Genomic DNA, 20,313 nt, shown 5'->3' on the forward strand with positions numbered 1-20,313 from the left:
TTCAGAATTTCTTATCAGAATCCCTTATAAGTCAAACATTCTAAACTCATGAAGAATCTTGCTGGATTAGATCAAAGGCCCATCCAGTCCAGCATCCTATTCTTATCGCGGCTGACTAGGAACTACAGGAAGCCCACAACCAAGACCTGAACACAACCGCAAGAACCACATCACGGCATTCACCACCTACAGAATAAGAAAAAGGAAAGTCTACTTTGTCAGACAGATATTCCTTCCTGGATTGGAACATGCATGGGCCACCAAGTGAGAAGCACAAGATTCAGGAATTTGGAAATGAGGAATGTCTCCTGAATATTAACATAAATAAAAGAAAACAATTTTCAGGCACCTAACCTTTTATCAACATCAGATGAACCTTCGAAATTACAAATCTGTAATTCAGATTTAACAGAAGACAGAAAACTCTGCAGGATTTTCTAGCCTGGCCATATATTCTGCTCTAACATTCTATTAATTCAAATATCTGGATTCAAAATGGCATGCAACATGTCAGATTGGCTGTTGAGGTTGCTCGAGAGTAACCAGGCAGGACTCCAAACCTGTGTTTTACAGGTTTTTATTTTGGTGCAAACTATTTACAGTGAAGAGCCCCAAAGCGCATGTCTGGCTCAATAGCTAGCAGAATCTGGGAGTGGTCTTTTTTTGGACCTCCCCCAACATAAGAGTTTCGTTACCCCCAACCTTCTCCTTCCCTCTTTGTTCCTTAGGCTACACGCAGGATGGGCGATGGGAAGGGTGTGTTTCCCTCCTGTCCGCCTTGCCCAGGAGCGGTGTTAAGGCTCTCACAAGCATTCTCTGGTCCTTGCACCTCTTCCCCGCTAGAGGTGGGGCTTTCCTCCTCCCCGTAAGAGGAACTGCTTTGCAAGATTTTCGGAGGCTCCCTGTAACCCAACTCCCCTTCTATTCCTTGCTTCCGAGCCAATGGCAATTCCCTGACACAACAACAGCATTTTAAACCACACAAACAAGGGAAGGGTTGTCAAATTTATTTCCCCTAAACAATATGAAATTATTATTATGAAGAAATTAAATTTGCATATCTGAAGATCTCAGGGAAGTTCACAGCAAAAAAGAGAGAATGCAAAATGCATAATACGAGAGCCAGTGTGGTGTAGTGGTTAAGAGCGGTAATCTTGTAATCTGGGGAACCGGGTTCGAGTCTCCGCTCCTCCACCTGCAGCTGCTGGGTGACCTTGGGCCAGTCACACTTCTTTGAAGTCTCTCAGCCCCACTCACCTCACAGAGTGTTTGTTGTGGGGGAGGGAGGGAAAGGAGAATGTTAGCCGCTTTGAGACTCCTGAAGGGGAGTGAAAGGCGGGATATCAAATCCAAACTCTTCTTCTTCTTATACGTAAAACCAAAACAAAAGCAAAACAATAACCCCCCTCCCAAAAACACATTTAGAATGTCAATTAGCCCAACACCTGGTCGAAGAGAAACATTTTCACCTGGCACCTAAAGATATGTATCAAAGCAGCCAGGCAAGGCTCCCTGGGGAATGCATTCCACAAATGGGGAGCCACTGCAGAAAAGGCCATGGTGCCATCCTCCAGACCTCTCGTGGCGGCGGCACAAAAAATTAGAGTTGTTCCTAGAGAAGTGTGTATATAAAAATGAATTTGGAAATGTTGGCTATATTGACTTGTTCTAGGAATGTCAGAATTACAAACCCACTGGATGAGAAAATGCCATGCGCCCCCCCCCCCCGGGTTCCAGGTTCATTTCCTACTTTCTCAATGAAGGCACTTCAGGTAACGGGGATTAGAGCTATAAGCAAATATGACCCTATAATGGAGCAGAGCATAGGAAGATGAATGTTAGGCAGCGTGGTTCATTTTATGTATGATCTCTTTAAAGACATGAAACCTAAGTATTCCTTGTCTATATGCCAAGTTTATTAAGTAAAAGCCTGTTGAGAATGTGCGCATTACTCAGACATTTTAAACACGGGGAAGGGATGTGTGTAATGTTACGAATTAGCTGTGAAAGCAATACAAGATTTATCCTGTTCATACAAGTATAACCCTCAGGTCCTTTGCAACCTATACACTGCAAGTTCACTTGGCTAAACTGCTACATGGAGGCACATGTAATTTACAGTCCTTCATGAACAACCTAGAATTTGCTGAAACATGCCTGTTGGCCTAAACAGATGTTATGGCAAGGCATAGAAGGGGAAAGCAGATTGATTTCAATTCCAAGAGTTTTATTACACAGGAATTCTTTTCCACAACGATGACTGTACACACTTGCTTTATTTGCCAAGGCAGAGTGTCAGGAGAATTATTATTCTCAAGTCTAAAACTATTCACAGCTGGAAATAATTGCACTGAGAAGAACCAATTCATTAACAGAACACTAGTTCTAAAAGTTAACCTAAATAAAAAATAGATTTAGACTTAGAGAATATATAAAAGTGCAATTTTCTCATACAGTGGGTTTGTAATTATGATGGAAAGTATTCTTATAAAAGGCCAGCCATTCAACTTTCCCCCACAGGCTGATTTTGACAAACCTGTCAATCACCTGACATCATAACAACATCAGGTGACTGATAACTGTCAAAAGTCCCCTTCTGCAGCACTTCTGAAATGCCAGACAACCAGCTGGCCATCAGGAGTTTCAGAAGAACTGTACAAAACGCTTCTCACAGAAAGCTAACTGACAGGGACAGATATGAAGCGGAAAAAGAATTATCAGCCAAAATTCAAGCAAACATAACTAAAAATATATAATTAGATGTGTGTGAGTCTAATTAAACACAACATTTGAAAACATATGTGGAACAAATGAATGAAAAGGAAAGACGAGAGTTCCACTGTGGAGCTTATATTGACGAGCAACTATATTTAGCATCGCAGCCCAAGTCTGACTTCTCTTAATTCCATCACAGTGTCCATTTAAGAAAGGGCTGGGGGGATTGTTTCTGGATGCAAGCAGAAGATCAGCATGTTCCATCTTGTTTTACACATGTTCCCTCAAGCATCAACATCCAGATGTAACTACTTCTACATAAAAGCAATTACTCCAAACCGATGTTCTTAAAAATAACCCACAAGCATATGTTACAGCTTTGGTCAACAAAAGCCATTATGCCTTGCATGTGGACACACAGGCAGTGGTGTATCAGGAAGTTACCTCCGAGGAGAGAGAGAAAAGTCGATTGTTCACTTCATTTTCAAGATTTAACAGGTCTTTGCCAGATTGTGAACAGGCTACCAATAATTTGTAGAAGTCATTTCTATGCTTGTGGTTTTATCTGCAAGTTATGCAAGCACTCATGTTCCTTGCAGCCAGGATGAAAATTTATAAAACATCATGAGGGACAAAAAAAATTATCTTTTAAGCCCATCCCAAGTACCGTATTTTTCGCACCATAGGACGCACTTTTTCCCTCCTAAAAAGCAAGGGAAAATGTGTGCGTCCAATGGAGCGAATGCAGGGGGGAGGCAGGTGGGAAAAGCCCCCAAGAGCCGCACACAAGCTCCGTGCGTTCTTGCGGGCTTTTCCACAGGAGGGAGAAGGGACTGACTGGCCGCATCAGTCCCTTCTCCCACCTCCCAGAAAAGCCAGGAGAAGCCATGCAGCCCTTTTAAAGTGCGCACGGCTTCTGCTGGTTTTGCGGGAGGTGGGGGAATTCCCTCACTTCCCAGAAAAGCCAGGAGAAGCTGCGATCTCTTTAAAGGGGTTGCGCGGCTTCTGCGGGCTTTTGGGAGAGGTGAGGGAATCCCCCCACCTCCCAGTAAAGCCAGGAAAGCTCTGTGCAGCGTCTCCTGGCAAGGAGAGGCTGCACGGGGCTAAAGGGGAAGCCAAAACAGTGAGCGGGATCCATCCTGCCCCCTGCCTTGGCTTGCTCCATAGCTGCGCGCAACTCCTCCGGCAGGGAGAGGTTGTGTGCAGCCTGTACGCTGCTCTTTGGGGCTGGGGGGGGAAAGATTTTTTTTCTTGATTCCCCCCCTATAAAGTGGGTGCGCCCTATGGTCCAGTGCGCCCTATGGTGCGAAAAATACGGTAATTGCCTAGGAAAAACTCGGCAGTTTCCAGCAATACTTACTTTCAGGGATCTAAAACTTGTTTTGTGCTTGTTACTTAGAAGTTAAGACCTACAAAGCTCAGTGGGACTGGCTACCCAGTGAGGCTGCCTAGGATTTTAAATTTGGGTGGATCTACACTCATGGTTTTTAACAGTAAGGGAGGGTCAAGGAATGGTTTTGATATGGATACATGACATCCTAGTTTTAACATTCATGATACATCATTAAAATGTGACACCAGAGGGCGCTGCAGAGCAACCAGGGAGACAGCATTTTGACGTGGATAAAACAGGATAAAAACTGCTTTAATTTACAAGCATGCCCTGTGACGTTTCAGAACGACATATGTACTATCGTTCAATTAATGCTAAACAGGTCAGTGTAGATCCAGCCCTTGATTTCCGTTTTCTTTAGTTAGTGGTAGTAATAATAGTACAGTGGTACCTCAGGTTACATACGCTTCAGGTTACATATGCTTCAGGTTACACACTCCGCTAACCCAGAGTTAGTGCTTCAGGTTAAGAACTTTGCTTCAGGATAAGAACAGAAATCTGGCTCCGGCGGCGCGGCAGCAGCAGGAGGCCCCATTAGCTAAAGTGGTGCTTCAGGTTAAGAACAGTTACAGGTTAAGAACGGACCTCCGGAACGAATTAAGTACTTAACCTGAGGTACCACTGTATTAAGGTAACATATATTGTTTAGCAGCAGATAGCACAACTTGTCCCACTGCCACTTGATTTTGTCCCACTCTCAAGCCCAAACTTGAACTCTAGGGAGGTTAAAGGACAGTTCAGCAGTTCTGTACGGGGAACAAACACCCACAAAGGTGCACACATGGAACATGTGGAGACATGGACTAGCATACAAAGGGAAGTCCCTGAGAGGGCAGTCAACGGGAAAAACCAACCCAAACTTTGCAGATGTACCACAGAACAAAAGCAATTCTCAGCACGTCATTGTGATGGAGCATCTTCCATACCCAGCTGCAACCTCAGTGTTTAAATCACGCGCAATTCCTTTCAGTATTTGAGTCTGTAACTTTTTAAGAAGTCTGCACAGTGTAGCCAACAATATCTTTTAAGATAAGCGCTAGCATTTTTCGAGCCAGCATTCCCTTTCACTGTAAACAAGATGACCCTTCTCAGTTCCTGAAAAATAAATTTACATTCATAATCAATCCTGCCTGAAACTTACAGGCAGCCTTAGAAGGATAAATTTATAAGGAATTTCTATATTTGGAAGCCTATGTTGCTAGGCACTTTAAAACATTCAACACTGTTTATTCCACTTACATCCTCATTGCCCAGCTAACATGCCATTTGTTATGCTGTTTTTGAAATACAGCGGAGGTCTCCCTTTGCAGCATTATAAACATTTAGAGAAATAAAACTCTCGTCAGCTTCTACCAGAATGGCCAGTGGTCAGGGATGAAGGGAGCTGTAGCCCAAGAACATCTAGAGGGCACCGTGTTGGGTACCGCTTCCTAAGAAGAGCAGAGACGTATTACCACAGAGTGGTAGCAACTGTTTAGACAGTAGAAATCAGAGCATTCTGAAAATATTCCAACCCAGTAACTTTTCAGAACAAGTCAAAACAGGAAACAGTGGAAAGCTAGGAAACAATTAATTCCAAGAATATTTTCCCGCAATGCATAGTACTGTAAGTTAATACTGTCTCCCCCCACCCCCATTAAAAAGTGTTGTGGAATACACATCATTTAAGAAGAAGAAGAAGACCCAAGCTTAAGAAAGGAAGCAGCCTTCTTTTTAGGTAAGGGTATCATCTCAATGGGACGCGGGTGGCGCTGTGGGTAAAAGCCTCAGCGCCTAGGGCTTGCCAATCGAAAGGTCGGCGGTTCGAATCCCCGCGGCGGGGTGCGCTCCCGTTGCTCAGTCCCAGCGCCTGCCAACCTAGCAGTTCGAAAGCACCCCCAGGTGCAAGTAAATAAATAGGGACCGCTTACTGGCGGGAAGGTAAACGGCGTTCCGTGTGCTGCGCTGGCTCGCCAGAGCAGCGATGTCACGCTGGCCACGTGACCCGGAAGTGTCTCCGGACAGCGCTGGCCCCCGGCCTCTTGAGTTGAGATGGGCGCATAACCCCAGAGTCTGACAAGACTGGCCCGTACGGGCAGGGGTACCTTTACCTTTACCTTTTATCATCTCAATCTTTTGGAATACTTGCCTTTCAACAAAAGATTGTACTCGAGGCGTTCAGAGCTCAGAGAAATGCTTTGGAGAAGACAATACTCTATTTATGGTGAGACATGCATCCCGTAAAGGACCCAGAAAATTGAGTTTCCCAGAGGGCAATGGCATAATGTAGAAGAGCTAGAGGAAAGTGAAATGTCTTCTTTGACAGTATGTTTCCTTGCAATGCACAAGTTATCATTCAGTAAAAGATTTTATTTGGGTATGGTTTACTGTAGTCTTGCCTTTTACAGGAATTCAAGAAAAAAAAATCTGCACGAAATCAGAAAAAATGCAATTAAGTGAGCTATTCCTCTCTCGAAAGGCCAAGTAAGGGAGCATCAACAAAAATTATACCTGGATACAAAATCACTGCAGTGGTATATATAACAGCTCTTATCAATCTTATGGATACAAATGGTGAGAAGGATTTTGTATAGAGGGAAGCTCATTTTATTTAAAGGGAAAAAAGTTTGTTTTTAAACATTATAGTGAGATATATCATCGCCTAGTTATGCAGACAATGATGCTTTGCTCCATAAATTATGTTTTATAAAGCAAATCTGAACAAATCCATCCAATGACTAAACTGGTTTTTGAAGGAAGAACACCTTCTTGAAGAAAACATTCTACAACAAGCTCTATTAAGAAACTTTACCATCTGTAATTTTTTTTTAAATGGCAGGAGACTTCGTATTTCATAACAGAATACACTAATAGCCTAGGTTTACAAAACAGTGAAGCAAGCTATACATACAATTATTTCAGGTTCTTTATTATTTTAGACTCTTAAATCTAAATATTCTGTTCATAGAGTTGTAAGCAATTTCTTTCAGCTAGTGGATGTGTTTAGATTGGTTGAAACCATTATTCCACCACTAGATGTCACCCTAGTATAACAATTGATGAAGAAAGCGCACAACAGAAGGGCTCACTTTTTAATACCAAAGCTTTGCAAATATGCCACTGAAATTATTGAAGTTATTGCCATTTGTAATAAAATACTGTTCACTTTACACAAAATAAGCAGTGGAATCTTATGCGCATTCAATCTGAAGTCAGTTCCACTGAGCTCAATGCGACTTACTCCTAATTTTCTGATTCAGTAATCTATAAGCTTACATACTCTTCAAATCAGCATAGTACTGCATTGTCCAAAATAAATATAGCCACACCTATTTTTTAATTTGTACCACAGTCTGCTTAATTAGAGGGTTTACCCTAGCAGTCTGTTGGACACAAAACACCATGTTCAGAAAAGTCACGTGAGTTAAATGTCCCCTAAACATAATTCAAATGTTAAGAAGGTTGTCAATTGTTGCTGTTTTTTTGACAGATGATTTGCTGTTTAAACAATCAGTTAAATTTAAATACATTTGCATGTCACAAAAACCAGACAACAAATGTCTTTTTTGCAATATTAAGGAAGTATGAGCAAACGCACAATTGAACAAAGTTTACATTCCTTAAAAGGAAAAGTCCTATTTAATGTATTGTATTCTTTCTGTGGGTTAAACCACAGAGCCTAGGACTTGCCGATCAGAAGGTCGGCAGTTTGAATCCCCATGACGGGGTGAGCTCCCGTTGCTCGGTCCCTGCTCCTGCCAACCTAGCAGATCGAAAGCATGTCAAAAGTGCAAGTAGATAAATAGGTACCGCTCTGGCGGGAAGGTAAACGGCGTTTCCATGCACTGCTCTGGTTCGTCAGAAGCGGCTTAGTCATGCTGGCCACATGACCCGGAAGCTGTACGCTGGCTTCCTCGGCCATTGAAGCGAGATGAGCACCACAACCCCAGAGTCGGCCACGACTGAACCTAATGGTCAGGGGTACCTTTACCTTTACCTATTATTTCTCACTGACTATTACAGTACAGTAAACACAATCAAAATGACCTCCACAAACTGGATAATGAACAACTGTTCCTTCTTTTCAGCCTTGCTTATTAAAATTTGTCTTCACTGACAAGAACTACACACTCATTCAGCTAATTATTTGATACAAAAGTGTTTATAGCTCACCTGCTTCTTTGCACACGGCAGCTAGGTCTGCTCCTACATATCCATGGGTGCTGTCAGCCAACTGAACCAGCTCTGTTGCCGTCAGGGAATGAGGAACCTTGTTCAGAAGCTTATTGAAAATGTCCAGTCGGTCCTGAGCGTTGGGAACCCCAATTTCTATCTCCTTATCAAAGCGACCAGGTCTGCGCAGGGCTGAATCCAGCGCATGGGGGCGATTAGTGGCCCCAAGTACTAAGAGTTGCCCTTCATTGCCTTCCTGAATGACCAACACAAAACAGGTTCACTGTAATTCAGGAACAATGTGGTATCATCAAAAGCACTGTGCTTTGGGATAGGAGATTGAGGTTTATATGTCCACTCAACCATGAGACTTAGCTTTCAGGCTAAGGCGAAATTCTATGCATGCTATCCTGGAACTATGCAGTGCTTTTCACACTATTTACAGAATACCATTACCTTATAATAATTACAGATGAGGACACATAAGATTTATGAGCCCAGTCCCAGTGAAAAGAGGCTTTATTTTTGTAATATGTAAATTTACCAATGCATCGCCAAAGAATTCCACAGGAAGGTAAGCTGTATGAACACAATCATTTTTTCATGCCCACCCCAGAGCCAGTAACTCCATCGTAGTTTACTTACTGATCCAATGCCATCCATCAGTGTCAATAAGGAGGCTACAATTCTTTTCTCAACTTCATTCTGTGCCCCTTCTCTCTTTGGGCAGAGTGCATCGATTTCATCAATAAATATAATGGATGGGCGGCTGAAAAGGAAATAATGGAAAGCAACATGTCTCTTGAAACAGGCACATTAGGAAGACACAGCCAGATAGATCTCATCCACTCTCTCCCTTTAAAGCATTGAAATGGTTATTGAAATTCTGCATCGGCTAGTTAGAACACCAAATCATGGCACACCTCTAGCCATAGGAAATGTTTTGTAACATTTCATAACCCCCCACAAATGGGGCAAAGAACTGAAGCGAAGTTTATCTCATGGCACAGCCCAAAATATCCTGAAGTATGAAGCGAAAACATGTATACCATTTCCCCCAAAAGGTGGCTTCTCCCAAAAGAAATATGGGAACTGCAGTTCATTTTGAGTCCTGAGTGTTGTTAGGAGAACCCCAATTTGCTTCCCAGAGCCACAACTTCCAGAGTGGTTTAACCATCAGTCCCTCTTCCCAGGGAATTCTGAGAATTGTAGCTCTTTGAGGAGAACTCTCAGCACTCTTAACCACCAACTCTCAGCTCCCAGCTCCAAACAATCCAAGCTAAAATGCAACAGGTAAATAATTTGAGACAAGATTATTCAAATGTCAAAGGCTCAGACTTTTCTTATAACCTAATGATAAGACCAAATAATCAAAATACAGGGCAGAAATCTTACCTGATAATAGGCCAGAATTCTAGCAGAGAGTCAAACCACACATGGGACAAAATGATTTGAAGCAAAAGAACAAACAGCTAATAGAATTTAATTTAATTTAATAATATAAAGTATTTTTTACACTTTTGATTAAGCAGTCTATAATTTTTTCCAAACTAATAAATGCTTGTAAAATGCCAAGTTCTATTTATCAGCATATGTGTAATAAAAACAAGCCAATAAGTTCCAAATGAATTGGATGAAAAGTCTTTTATTCAGCTTTGAAATTCTTAGCCTTTTTATCAGAAGGATCTATCAACAACTATTAGTCATGATGGCTGTACAGAGACAGTATACCTCTAAATTCCATTTTTATAGTACATTTGAGTGATCAATGCACTTCACATATTCTTATAACAGCCCTGGAAGGTGAGTATTATCATCCTTAGACTGCAGGTGGTAGGACTGAAGCCAAGAAAGATTGGCTTGACTAAAGCTACCAATTAAGTTCCTAGCAAAATTCAAATGGGTAACTTCTTGGACTGTAGCTCAGTCTTCTAGCCACTATGGTATACCAGCTCTCATAACCCACAATATTAAGCACAGTTATGCAGAGACAATGCCCATTTTTTCCCATGGGATGACTTCCAGGTAGACACGTATAGGAGCGTTGTGTAAACTTCATAAATAGAGATACCTGCAAATTCAATTCTGGTCTAAAAATAGTCTGAGGCGTAGCTTAACACCTGAACAAAGAGGCTTCCAGTATTTATTTATTTTTAAATCATTTTTATTGAGTTTCCAATAAAAACAGCGGCTTCAGGTATTTTTAACTCATCTAGTACACAGGCTTATGCAACAATAGTGCGGAACGTCAGGCCCAGGGTGTGTGGCAAATGTGGCCCTCTGTGACACTCTATCTGGCCCCTGGGATATGGTCCTTCTTCTGGCTACACTTCCTCTCCTCTCTCCTTAGGCCATGCCCCTAATCAGCCTGACTTTGAACCCTCCCTGAGTGTTTCTGCCTGGCTAGAATGTGTTCTTGATCTCTAATAATGCCTCTTCGTTGCCTAGGGAGTGGGGTGTGTGAGAGTGTGTAGAAATTCGCCTAGCACACAAAGGTAACATTCACATGTTTTGTTCTGCTTTCACCTCTGGCCCTGGTCACTAGACAAAATTTCACAAGCCTCTAAGAATTCACAGGCTATAACAGAGACTCTAGGGCTCAAACCAGGAATCTCATGTCCTGGGCTTGGAAGCTAACAAACTGAACCATTTAGAATAAAAAAAAAATTCCCCAAGAGAGCACAAGCATACCGTGAGGAGGCTTCGGCAAATATCTGTCGCAACTTGGCTTCACTTTCACCGTAAAACCTGCAACAGAATCAAAAACCATTTAGCTGCTTATTTTGGTCTGTTTACAAAAACTTGGGCATTTTATTCACACAGTTCTCCCCATGGGCACATATACTTAAACGCTGTATAAACGGTTCCATATAAACAGATAATCAATCATTCCTTCATTTCTCTTGACGGATGTAGAAGTGACCTATTTTCCAAAAAAATACTGCCACTCTTAAGTGGGTCTTTGTTTTGTTTTAAGCAGGTACAAAACAGCAACTGTAGCTGGAGGGCAGGAAAAAGCAAAGCAAGGATAAATAAATTAGGAAGACTTACTTGCTTATTATTTCTGGGCCGTTAATGGTGGAGACGTGAGCCCCAACCTCATTTGCAATTGCTCTGGCTATCAGGGTTTTCCCTGTTCCTGGAGGACCATAGAGAAGCACCCCTCGTGGAGGGGGGATTCCTTTAATGAGTCAGATAGAAGAGGAAGAGATCACATTTCATGGACTGGCAGAGATTTTAAAATTAATAATGATAATGATGCAACTACTCCTGTAGTGACAAATACAAATGATTCTGAAAAATACCATTAACTGTATATGAAGACACTAGCATCTTGCAACTTTTGCAATGAGATCTCCCACACCTGCAATATTTCCAACTACCATATTTTTCGCTCTATAGGACGCACCCAACCATAGGACACACCTTGTTTTAGAGGGGGAGAACAAGAAGAAAAAAATCTCCCCCTCTCTGCTCAGCGCCCCTTCAGCGAAGCGGAAGGAGAAACGGAGCCCCTTCCATTTCTCCTCCCGCTTCACTGAAGGGGCGCCACGCAGCTCTCCCTCTCTGGTGAAGCCAGGAGAGTCTTGCTCTCCCGGCTTCACGAAAAGGAACCCGAAGCCTTCGGAGCTCAGCGGGAACTCGCGCTGCGCTCCAAAGGCTTCAGGCAGCTATCCCTGAAGCCTGGAGAGCGAGAGGGGTCGGTGCGCAATGACCCCTCTCGCTCTCCAGGCTTCGGCGAAAGCAACGCGTAGCCTCCGGAGTGTGGAGGGAGCGCTCCCTCTTCGCTTTGGAGGCTTCGCGTTGCTATCGCTGAAGCCAAGGAGCCTGCATTCGCTCCATAGGACGCACACACATTTCCCCTTAATTTTTGGAGGGGGAAAAGTGCGTCCTATAGAGCGAAAAATACGGTACATATCTCAACTGCACATTTCTATGAACAATTTTAAACAACAGCTGTACATTTGAGCCTTTTGAAAACTATGTCATTAAAAAGCAGGTCTGCCTCAACTTTTAAAAACCCTTTAAAGATATCAAATCTGCTATCTCACTCTTTCTGGTACAGTGGACCCTCTAGTTACGTACCACTCTGGATACATAACTTTCGGGTTACGAACGCAGCAAACCTGAAAGTGTATACTTCTGGGTTTCGCTGTGCGCACATGCACAGAAGCGCTCAATCGCACCATGCACATGCGCAGGAGCGGTGCCTCTGCCTGCGGACTTTTCGGGTTGCAAACGGACGCCCAGAATGAATTTAATTCGTATCCGGAGGGTCCACTGTATTGGCAACACAGTACTTCTAAAAGCAAGGTTAGGGTGCTAGGACTGAAGTCGAAAAGACAGGTCATAGAATCGTAGAATTTGTAGAGTTGGAAGGGACCATGAGGGTCATCTAGTCCAACCCCCTGCAAGGCAGGAATATTTTGCCCAATGTGGGGCTCGAACCCATAACCCTGAGATTAAGAGTCTCCTGCTCTACCAACTGAGCTATCCCAGCTGCTAGGGAGTAAGCGCTACTTCACACAGTGAGACTTAAACAGGAATAAAATTGCTACAACACAGCTACAATCCTATGCACACTTACTTGACAGTGATACCTGTTGAACTCAATGAGACAGGCTTCCAAGAGAACAGGGACACAGGATTGCATTGCAATTGTTCTGAAGCCTTACAAGCTTCCAACAGAATCCAGCCAAAGTTCATACTGGAGCCCCATGGATTTTCAACGGGCCAGGCACATATTTAATTCTTCTACTGATATTGACTGTGCGGTCCTAACTCTGCCTACTCAGAAGTAACTTTTATTTACTTCCGGTGCTGGGCACAACTGTAGTACTTACAGCCTACATATCAATGTTAGCTTACAATGCTGTACAATACAGATTTTTTTTTAAGTTACTAAGTATAGTTTAAAGATAGCGTTGATTACTGAAGCCCACTGAAACACAATAAAAACGTAATAGAAAACGAACTGCAATCCTGATCTTACAAAATAATAAAGATGCTAAAACACATTAATTATTACAACAAAAAGCATTGCCATCCACACAGACACCACATTCTTAAGCCACTCTGCAAAACCCTGAACAGATTATTCCATTACCTTACGTGCCTGAAAAGGTATAACAGAACAGCGAGTAAAATCAGTTATAGGCAGCAGCAAAAGATCTATCATCAGGGCAGAAAGAACACTGCTCTTTGCAGGGGAAAGATATGCAAATATTTAATAGCAAGTTGTTAATAAGACATCTAATTCACATCTATCCTACCATAACTTCTAAACAGGCCAGGCCGCTTCAGGGGAAGTTCAATCATTTCTCTTATGGTTTTTAGCTGGTTATCGAGTCCACCTATAGAACTGTAAGTAACCTTCGGTTCCAGATTACATTCTTCCGTTTCTTTAGTTCGAGGTTCAATGAAACTTATCCTAGTCCTTGAAGATATGAAGTAAAATGGCTCAGAGCTCAATGATGCTCCTGTTTGACTAGTCTGCAGTAACCCTTCAGCAGGAATGCAGACCTCGCCACCTTTTAACTTGGTAGTTTCAGGTACGGGAGGAGAGGCTGCAACATGGTCACCAAATAACTGTGTTGAACCAGAAATCTCTTCCTTACACACCATGGGATCTATGGAAGCATTAACTGATAAACTGTGATCCACCTGCTTGCATGGAGTGCTGGTAGATGTTCCTTCTTGACTGTCTTCAATGAGTAGTTTGTCAAGTTGCACAGATAAGTCAAAATCACTGGTATCAAGTGATGATTTCTGTTCTAGCTTTGAAACAGGACTGTCCTCCATTTCCTGCAAAACCCCGTCTGTTCCTTTCACCTTTGTAACCATCAGGTTGCAACATCGGCCATAGAAAGTGATTTGCAGGAGGTTTCCTGGTAAAACCACCTTTCCATCTATAAGAAACAAAACAGGAGATCTTAAAACATAACATCCCCCCCCAGCAGTTCGTGTTTAAAAGATACAGTGTAAATAAATGCTTCAATCCAGCTGTGCGACAGAAATTCAGGAGAGACTCCCGCTGGAGGAAAACATTATTTTCCCTAATTCCACCTTCCCACCAGCACTGCCTTCCACTCTGTTCTATAAGATTCCCAGCCTTCCAGAACAGCTTTTCAGGTGCCACATGAGGAAATTGGTAAAAGCTGCCCCCCTGCACCAAGGTTGTATAGTGGACAGAGTTCCTCCCATAGGTAGTCTAGATCAAACACAATGTCTTACCTTTGGTGCAATATGTGCAATTTATTTCTGTATTTCTATATTAGTTTTGCCTTCTCACAGTATTATGCATGTGGCAATCAGATGGAATGGTGATAATGTTGTTTTTTAATTGTATATTCCCTTGCTATTTTTCTTATTCTCAATAAATAAAAGCTTTTTTAAAAAAATGGGAAATGGAAAAATAAAGGAAGGTGGAGGAATATAAAAATAAAGGAATTTGAAATATAGGCAATGGTGTGGCTGAAGTGTGAAGTTTCAAATCCTCTGAATTCTCCCATTCTTTCTATTACCATTAAACCAGAGTCATGTATTGACTATTTGAAGACTCAATCCTTACCTACAGAACTTTTCACATGCTGGGTGACAATATGGGAGAAGAAAGGAAATGCAGTATTTTCTGTTAGTTTTTACAATTATAAACATTAGAACAGAATGTATCATTTAGCATTTCAGAGAGAGAGAGAGAGAGAGAGAGAGAGAGAGAGAGAGAGAAAGAAAGAAAGAGTGATTAGAAGGGCATAATACACCAAGAACAAATAGATTAAAACCCATACCTAGATTTCTTAGGAGACTGGCAGTCAACTCTTCCACATTAAGGCAAGCATCTTCGCTCCTGGAAAATTACAACATGGCACTATATTACCCACATCAATAATAACAGATGAATAGAAAGTTATTGCTAAAGCAAGTGTAATTCAAGAACAACCACGTGTAGCCTAGCATAAGAAACTAACCGGACAATCATACACGTGTCTACTCAAATGAAAGTCTCACTGACTTTACTGTGACTTGCTCCCAGGTCAGTGAGCAGAGGACTGCAGCCTAAGTAAATTTTCTGTTTCCGTTATATTAAAAAAAGGTAGTTATATTGATCTCTCTTTTGCAGAACATGGGACATGCTGGTTCCAAACATATAATATAGGATGGGTTCAGCTTCCTGCGTTCTGACTGTGTGATAGGATTTGGTGCTGTCAGAAATGCAGTACAGTCATACCTCGGGTTAAATATGCTTCAGGTTGAGCGTTTTCAGGTTACACTCCGTTGCGACCCGGAAGTAACGGAACACGTTACTTCTGGGTTTTGCTCTCACGCATGCGCAGACGCTCAAAATGATGTCACGCGCATGCGCAGAAGTGGCGAACCATGACCCACGCATGCGCAGACACGCAGTCGTGTGTTACGTTCTACTCAGGATGCGAACAGGGCTCCAGAACGGATCCTGTTCGCATCCAGAGGTACCACTGTACCACCATGAGAGAGACAAAAGGTTGCAGCGGTGACACCAAAATACTGCATTCCAACTCCAGTAACTCCCTTGTGTCGCCCATTAACAAAGTCAGCTTATGTCCTATGCGTGTCAGGTATATGAAATCAATACGCCCACCTCTACAAATCTACCTTCGGGAAATACTTCTTGGACCAGTTCACACCCTACATTCAACCATAGTTTAAAATAGACAATGGGCTGGATCCAACTCACATGTCCCACTAGCAGACACTCATAAGAGGACTTCCACTAGTGCCATGGGGTTCCCCCACTCCTTCCCCCTGCATGCGCCCCCCAGGCGGCTCTCGAAAGCCAGAGAAGCCATAGGGAGGGGTGCGGTGGGTGTGTTCTGTCTTGGCCATTGGAAGACTGGAGAAAATGCATATATTTTCAACATACCTCAGCTTCAAATGTACGTCCTCTGCCTGCATAACAGCACCAGTCACAGGCTCGACGATGACTGTTTCACCAAGTCCCACTTTCAGATTTTTTTGTGTAATTCCACTTAAGCCAATTTTTCCACCAGGAAAGCCGGCAACAGGCCATGCAGTACAAACCTATCCAAAATATAACACACAGAACCAGCAGTTAACAAATCTTAAACTGCTCCTCTCAATCCTCAGCTTTTGGCGGGGGGCAGGGGGGGCAGTGAGCACAGGGGAGGGACGAACAGGGGCAAGGAACATAGCTCACAAAATGTACCAGGTTCAATCCCCAGTATCTCCAGATAGGACTGGGAATGTCCCACCTGAAACCCTGGAGAGCAGCTGCTAATCAAAGTAGACCATCCTTAGCTACATGGACCAGTGATCTCACCGGTTAAAAGGCAATATGGGAAAAGACGAGAAGCATTTGGTATATATTCCAGGTCTCTCTCTCTCTTTGGTTACATTTGGGCTCTCTTGGACCAGAAACTGCGAAGATGCAAAAACAGCACTGCGCTGCTTCCCTTACTTGTGGGTAGGAGGTGCAAGGGTCATGTGATTCCATTCTGGATGCAATGGGAAATTGCAGTTCACCAGAAAGGCCACAACACTTCCAAGAAATTGCTTCAGAGACTTGAGTTCCATCAACTCTTCCCTTCCTTCCTTCCTTCCTTCCTTCCTTCCTTCTCCTCCCTGTACCATCACTTTCCACAAGCTCCAGTGTATCTGAAGAAGTGTGCATGCACACGAAAGCTCATACCAAGAACTAACTTAGTTGGTCTTTAAGGTGCTACTGGAAGGAAAAAAAATTTTTTGTTTTGACTATGGCAGACCAACATGGCTACCTTTCTGTAACACAAGCTCCAGGAAATCATAGTGCTGGAGATAATAGCGTAGCCTTTATTGCCTCTAGTACAGGAGAGGGCAGGATCTATTGACAAATCTCTGGTAATTTGCAATAGGCTCCTATTTGTTTAACAACAAATTCCATGTCAATTGGTAGAACTGGCACTACTACATGTGCCACATAATGCCTGATCCATGTTTGTGAGAATTCGGTCGTTTTGTGTGGCAGTACCTCAACTATGGAACTCCCTGCCTATTGAGATCAACCAGGTGCCTTCAATTTACCCTTTTCAGAGCCTTCTAAAAAACATTCTTCTTTAGACTAGCCTACCCAGAAAGTTGAGGTCATTTTAATCTGTTTTAGTATTTTGGCTTCTGTAGGTTTGAAAGTAGGGCTGCAAACATTTTTATTTTATTGTATCGCCTTATCTTTTTGTAAACTGCTTTGAGGTTGTTGTTTTTAATAATCTAGCAATGTATAGATTATATGAAATAAATGAGTAACAGCAGCAACTGGACTACTGTAATCTGCTCTTTGTGGGGTTTCCCTTGGAATTGTTCTGGAAGCTGCAGTGGTGCAGAATGCTGCAGCAAGGCTTGTTTGTTTGTTTAAATTTATACAGTGGTACCTCGGGTTACATACGCTTCAGGTTACATACACTTTAGGTTACAGACTCCGCTAACCCAGAAATAGTGCTTCAGGTTAAGAACTTTGCTTCAGGATGAGAACAAAAATCATGCTCTGGTGGCGCGGCGGCGGCAGGAGGCCCCATTAGCTAAAGTGGTGCTTCAGGTTAAGAACAGTTTCAGGTTAAGAACGGACCTCCGGAATGAATTAAGTACTTAACCTGAGGTACCACTGTACACTGATTATAAACAACAACAACCCTCAAAGTGTTTTACTAAAGTTAAAACAGTAAAATCAAGCTCACTTAGCTCAGCCCATGGAAATGAAGTTCAACAACATCTGGAGGGTGAAAAGTTGCCCACACCTAGAGAACTTCGTAAGTTCTGAGGGACTGATCACTTGCTTAAAAGCATCACACCCCAATATCAGAAATTTCTTTCTCAACGTAAAGCTCTGAAATCAGCCAAGCCTTCTCCCAGGAAATCCCATGGAAGGGCTCAACGCATGTTTTAATTGCTTCCCACCGATTTAGCATAATCATTCTTCCACCATCACCACCGCACCCCAACAATTCAACATGAAAAGAATCATCACCTCTTGTTTTCCATTTTTACTGGTGAGCAACACTGGTCGGCCTATGCATATATTTGCCAGTTTCATGTTGTTGAGGGCCAGCTGCACAAGAGATCTTCTGTAACTTTTGGGGACTTTGTCATCTGCTAAAATTAAAGAAGACACAACGTGTGCTGTGATTTATCATTTGCTCAAGCAACATTTTCTAGCCATGCAAAATCTATCCCCGCCCCCCAAAGAAAAACATTACTATGAGTAACAGACTGCGCTGTCACAGAAATCATTGTGTCTAATTTTGTATCAAAAGTAGTTTACACTATTGGCCTTCACAATCACCCATAACAGAATATGAAAGGGCAAAAATGTTTATGCAAAGAATCAATATCTAAAGCAAGCAACCAGAAAAACTCTAGGATATTTATGTGCTGGATACATGGTAAGATTTTGCTACAAATGTTTGTTTTAAATGGACCTTGGCTGTGTTTGTATGAACACATGCAGTATAGCCTTGAGATTCTTAGAGGAAAGGAAATCAATCTGGGAAAATAAATAAGCAACCTGCCTCTCCCTCACTTGTCTCCTCTGAACCACTTTACAGAACTGAGGCTTTACAGGTCATAACGAGTAGGAACGTGGATTTTTCCTGCACACACATCTGACACACACCAAAGGTGGGAAGGGAGTGTTTTCAAGATACCAATGAAGAAAGACTCCTGCGTGTTAAACCGACACATTTGCAATCACCGTATAAACTTGTGTGTCGGAGGCAACACAAAACTCGAGTTGCTCTTTGGAGTTCCTCTTTGGGAACTATAGAGCGGCATAGGAATTTACAACTCGCTCAACTTAAATGATGGAAGTTCTGCTTCCCCATTAAAGAAAAGGAGGATCGAGGACACAGCTGCAAGACAGAGGGAAAATGTGGCATAGCTGAGAAAGCGCTGAACTTAGACGGGGTGGGTGGGCGCCCAGGATTCATTTGCATGGAGCTCAGGGCGTGATCGTGGGCCCGTCCCACTTTCCCAGGGTGGCTGTGAACAGGAGCAGGGAGGGGCATCTAGGATGCAAGCAAACCATGCTCGCTTCGCTAATCGTAGTTGTTTTAAACAAGCTCCACATGCGAGACTCCGACGCCTCTGAGGAAAAGCGGTTCCAGCTGAGTCGCTTAGCTCAGGGCTGCCAGCCTTACCTTTGCTCAGGAACTCTGCAGCAGCCAAGCTCAGCGTGCCGGGAGCCTCGGGAGCCGCCTGCCGCAGGGCAAGCGGGGAAGCGGCGTCCGGGTGGGGAGGCCGCCCCTTGCTTTTCCTCCTGGAGGAGGAGGACATGGCACCGGGCAGGAGGGCAGCACGCGGGAGGCGGCGCAACGGAGCCGGAGATGCTTCTCTCCCGAGGAAGCCCGGCGCCGCCCAAAGAGGAGCTGTGCTTGCAAGGCGGCCGAGCGGCGCCCCGCGCAACCTCCCACTTCCGGACCCGATCGCAAGCCTTGGTCGCCTCCATATGCGGGACAGGAATGGTGGAAGCACATAGGCGCCAATGGTAAAAGCGATACAATAAGGGTCCCTTTCCCCGAGACGCTTTGAAACAGCAACATTTTATATATATATAAAATGTGTGGCTGTTGTTGTTGTTTTTTAAAGAAGTTAATGCCACGGATCAGCACATCTTTAAGATGCGCGAATGGGACTCTTTTAGAGAACTATTGAGTTGAATCCTCTCAGCGCCGCCCCTCGACTCCGCCTCAGAGGAAAGCTACCTTGCATCTCATAGTTAAAGAAATCCTACACAGCCCAACAACAGCAAGAACCCACCCACAGCACAGGACTCAATATGGCTAACCTGACCCAACAATATCCCCCCCCATCCCACGCAAACAAATCTCACTGCCACCGGCGTAGCAACCCTCGCCGACGCCTGGGGCGCCCAAAGTGCTTTGAGCTTTTTTCTACGAGCGAAGAGGTTGTCCCTCTATCGCTGCAACTCTGACCGCTTGGTCAACCGAGTTCGATGGCATGCCGGAATTGTCATTCGGAACTGCTTTGGGACTAAAGAGACCCGGCTTTTGAGCCAAGTCCCCTAAGAG

The 20,313-nt window shown here is 43.4% G+C and overlaps 1 protein-coding gene across 5 annotated transcripts in view; it reads right to left on the reverse strand.

The window, feature by feature from the left end:
• The window catches only part of SPATA5 (spermatogenesis associated 5), a 145,257-nt gene that overhangs the window by 124,540 nt on the left and 404 nt on the right, over positions 1 to 20,313 (reverse strand). For 2 of the 5 annotated variants that reach the window (XM_053403465.1, XM_053403466.1), the window contains exons 2-9: positions 18,255 to 18,379; positions 16,161 to 16,318; positions 15,049 to 15,107; positions 13,534 to 14,169; positions 11,312 to 11,441; positions 10,952 to 11,008; positions 8,906 to 9,029; positions 8,261 to 8,516 (exon numbers count right to left, since the gene is read on the reverse strand). In XM_053403465.1, coding sequence (XP_053259440.1) covers positions 8,261 to 8,516; positions 8,906 to 9,029; positions 10,952 to 11,008; positions 11,312 to 11,441; positions 13,534 to 14,169; positions 15,049 to 15,107; positions 16,161 to 16,318; positions 18,255 to 18,379 — 1,545 coding nt within the window. Of the gene's footprint in view, positions 1 to 8,260; positions 8,517 to 8,905; positions 9,030 to 10,951; positions 11,009 to 11,311; positions 11,442 to 13,533; positions 14,170 to 15,048; positions 15,108 to 16,160; positions 16,319 to 18,254; positions 18,380 to 19,422; positions 19,801 to 20,313 lie in introns of those variants that run through there. The other 3 variants (XM_053403464.1, XM_053403463.1, XM_053403467.1) reach the window with 3 other exon arrangements.

This window comes from Podarcis raffonei, chromosome 9 (genome assembly GCF_027172205.1).
Source record: "Podarcis raffonei isolate rPodRaf1 chromosome 9, rPodRaf1.pri, whole genome shotgun sequence".
NCBI lineage: Eukaryota > Metazoa > Chordata > Lepidosauria > Squamata > Lacertidae > Podarcis > Podarcis raffonei.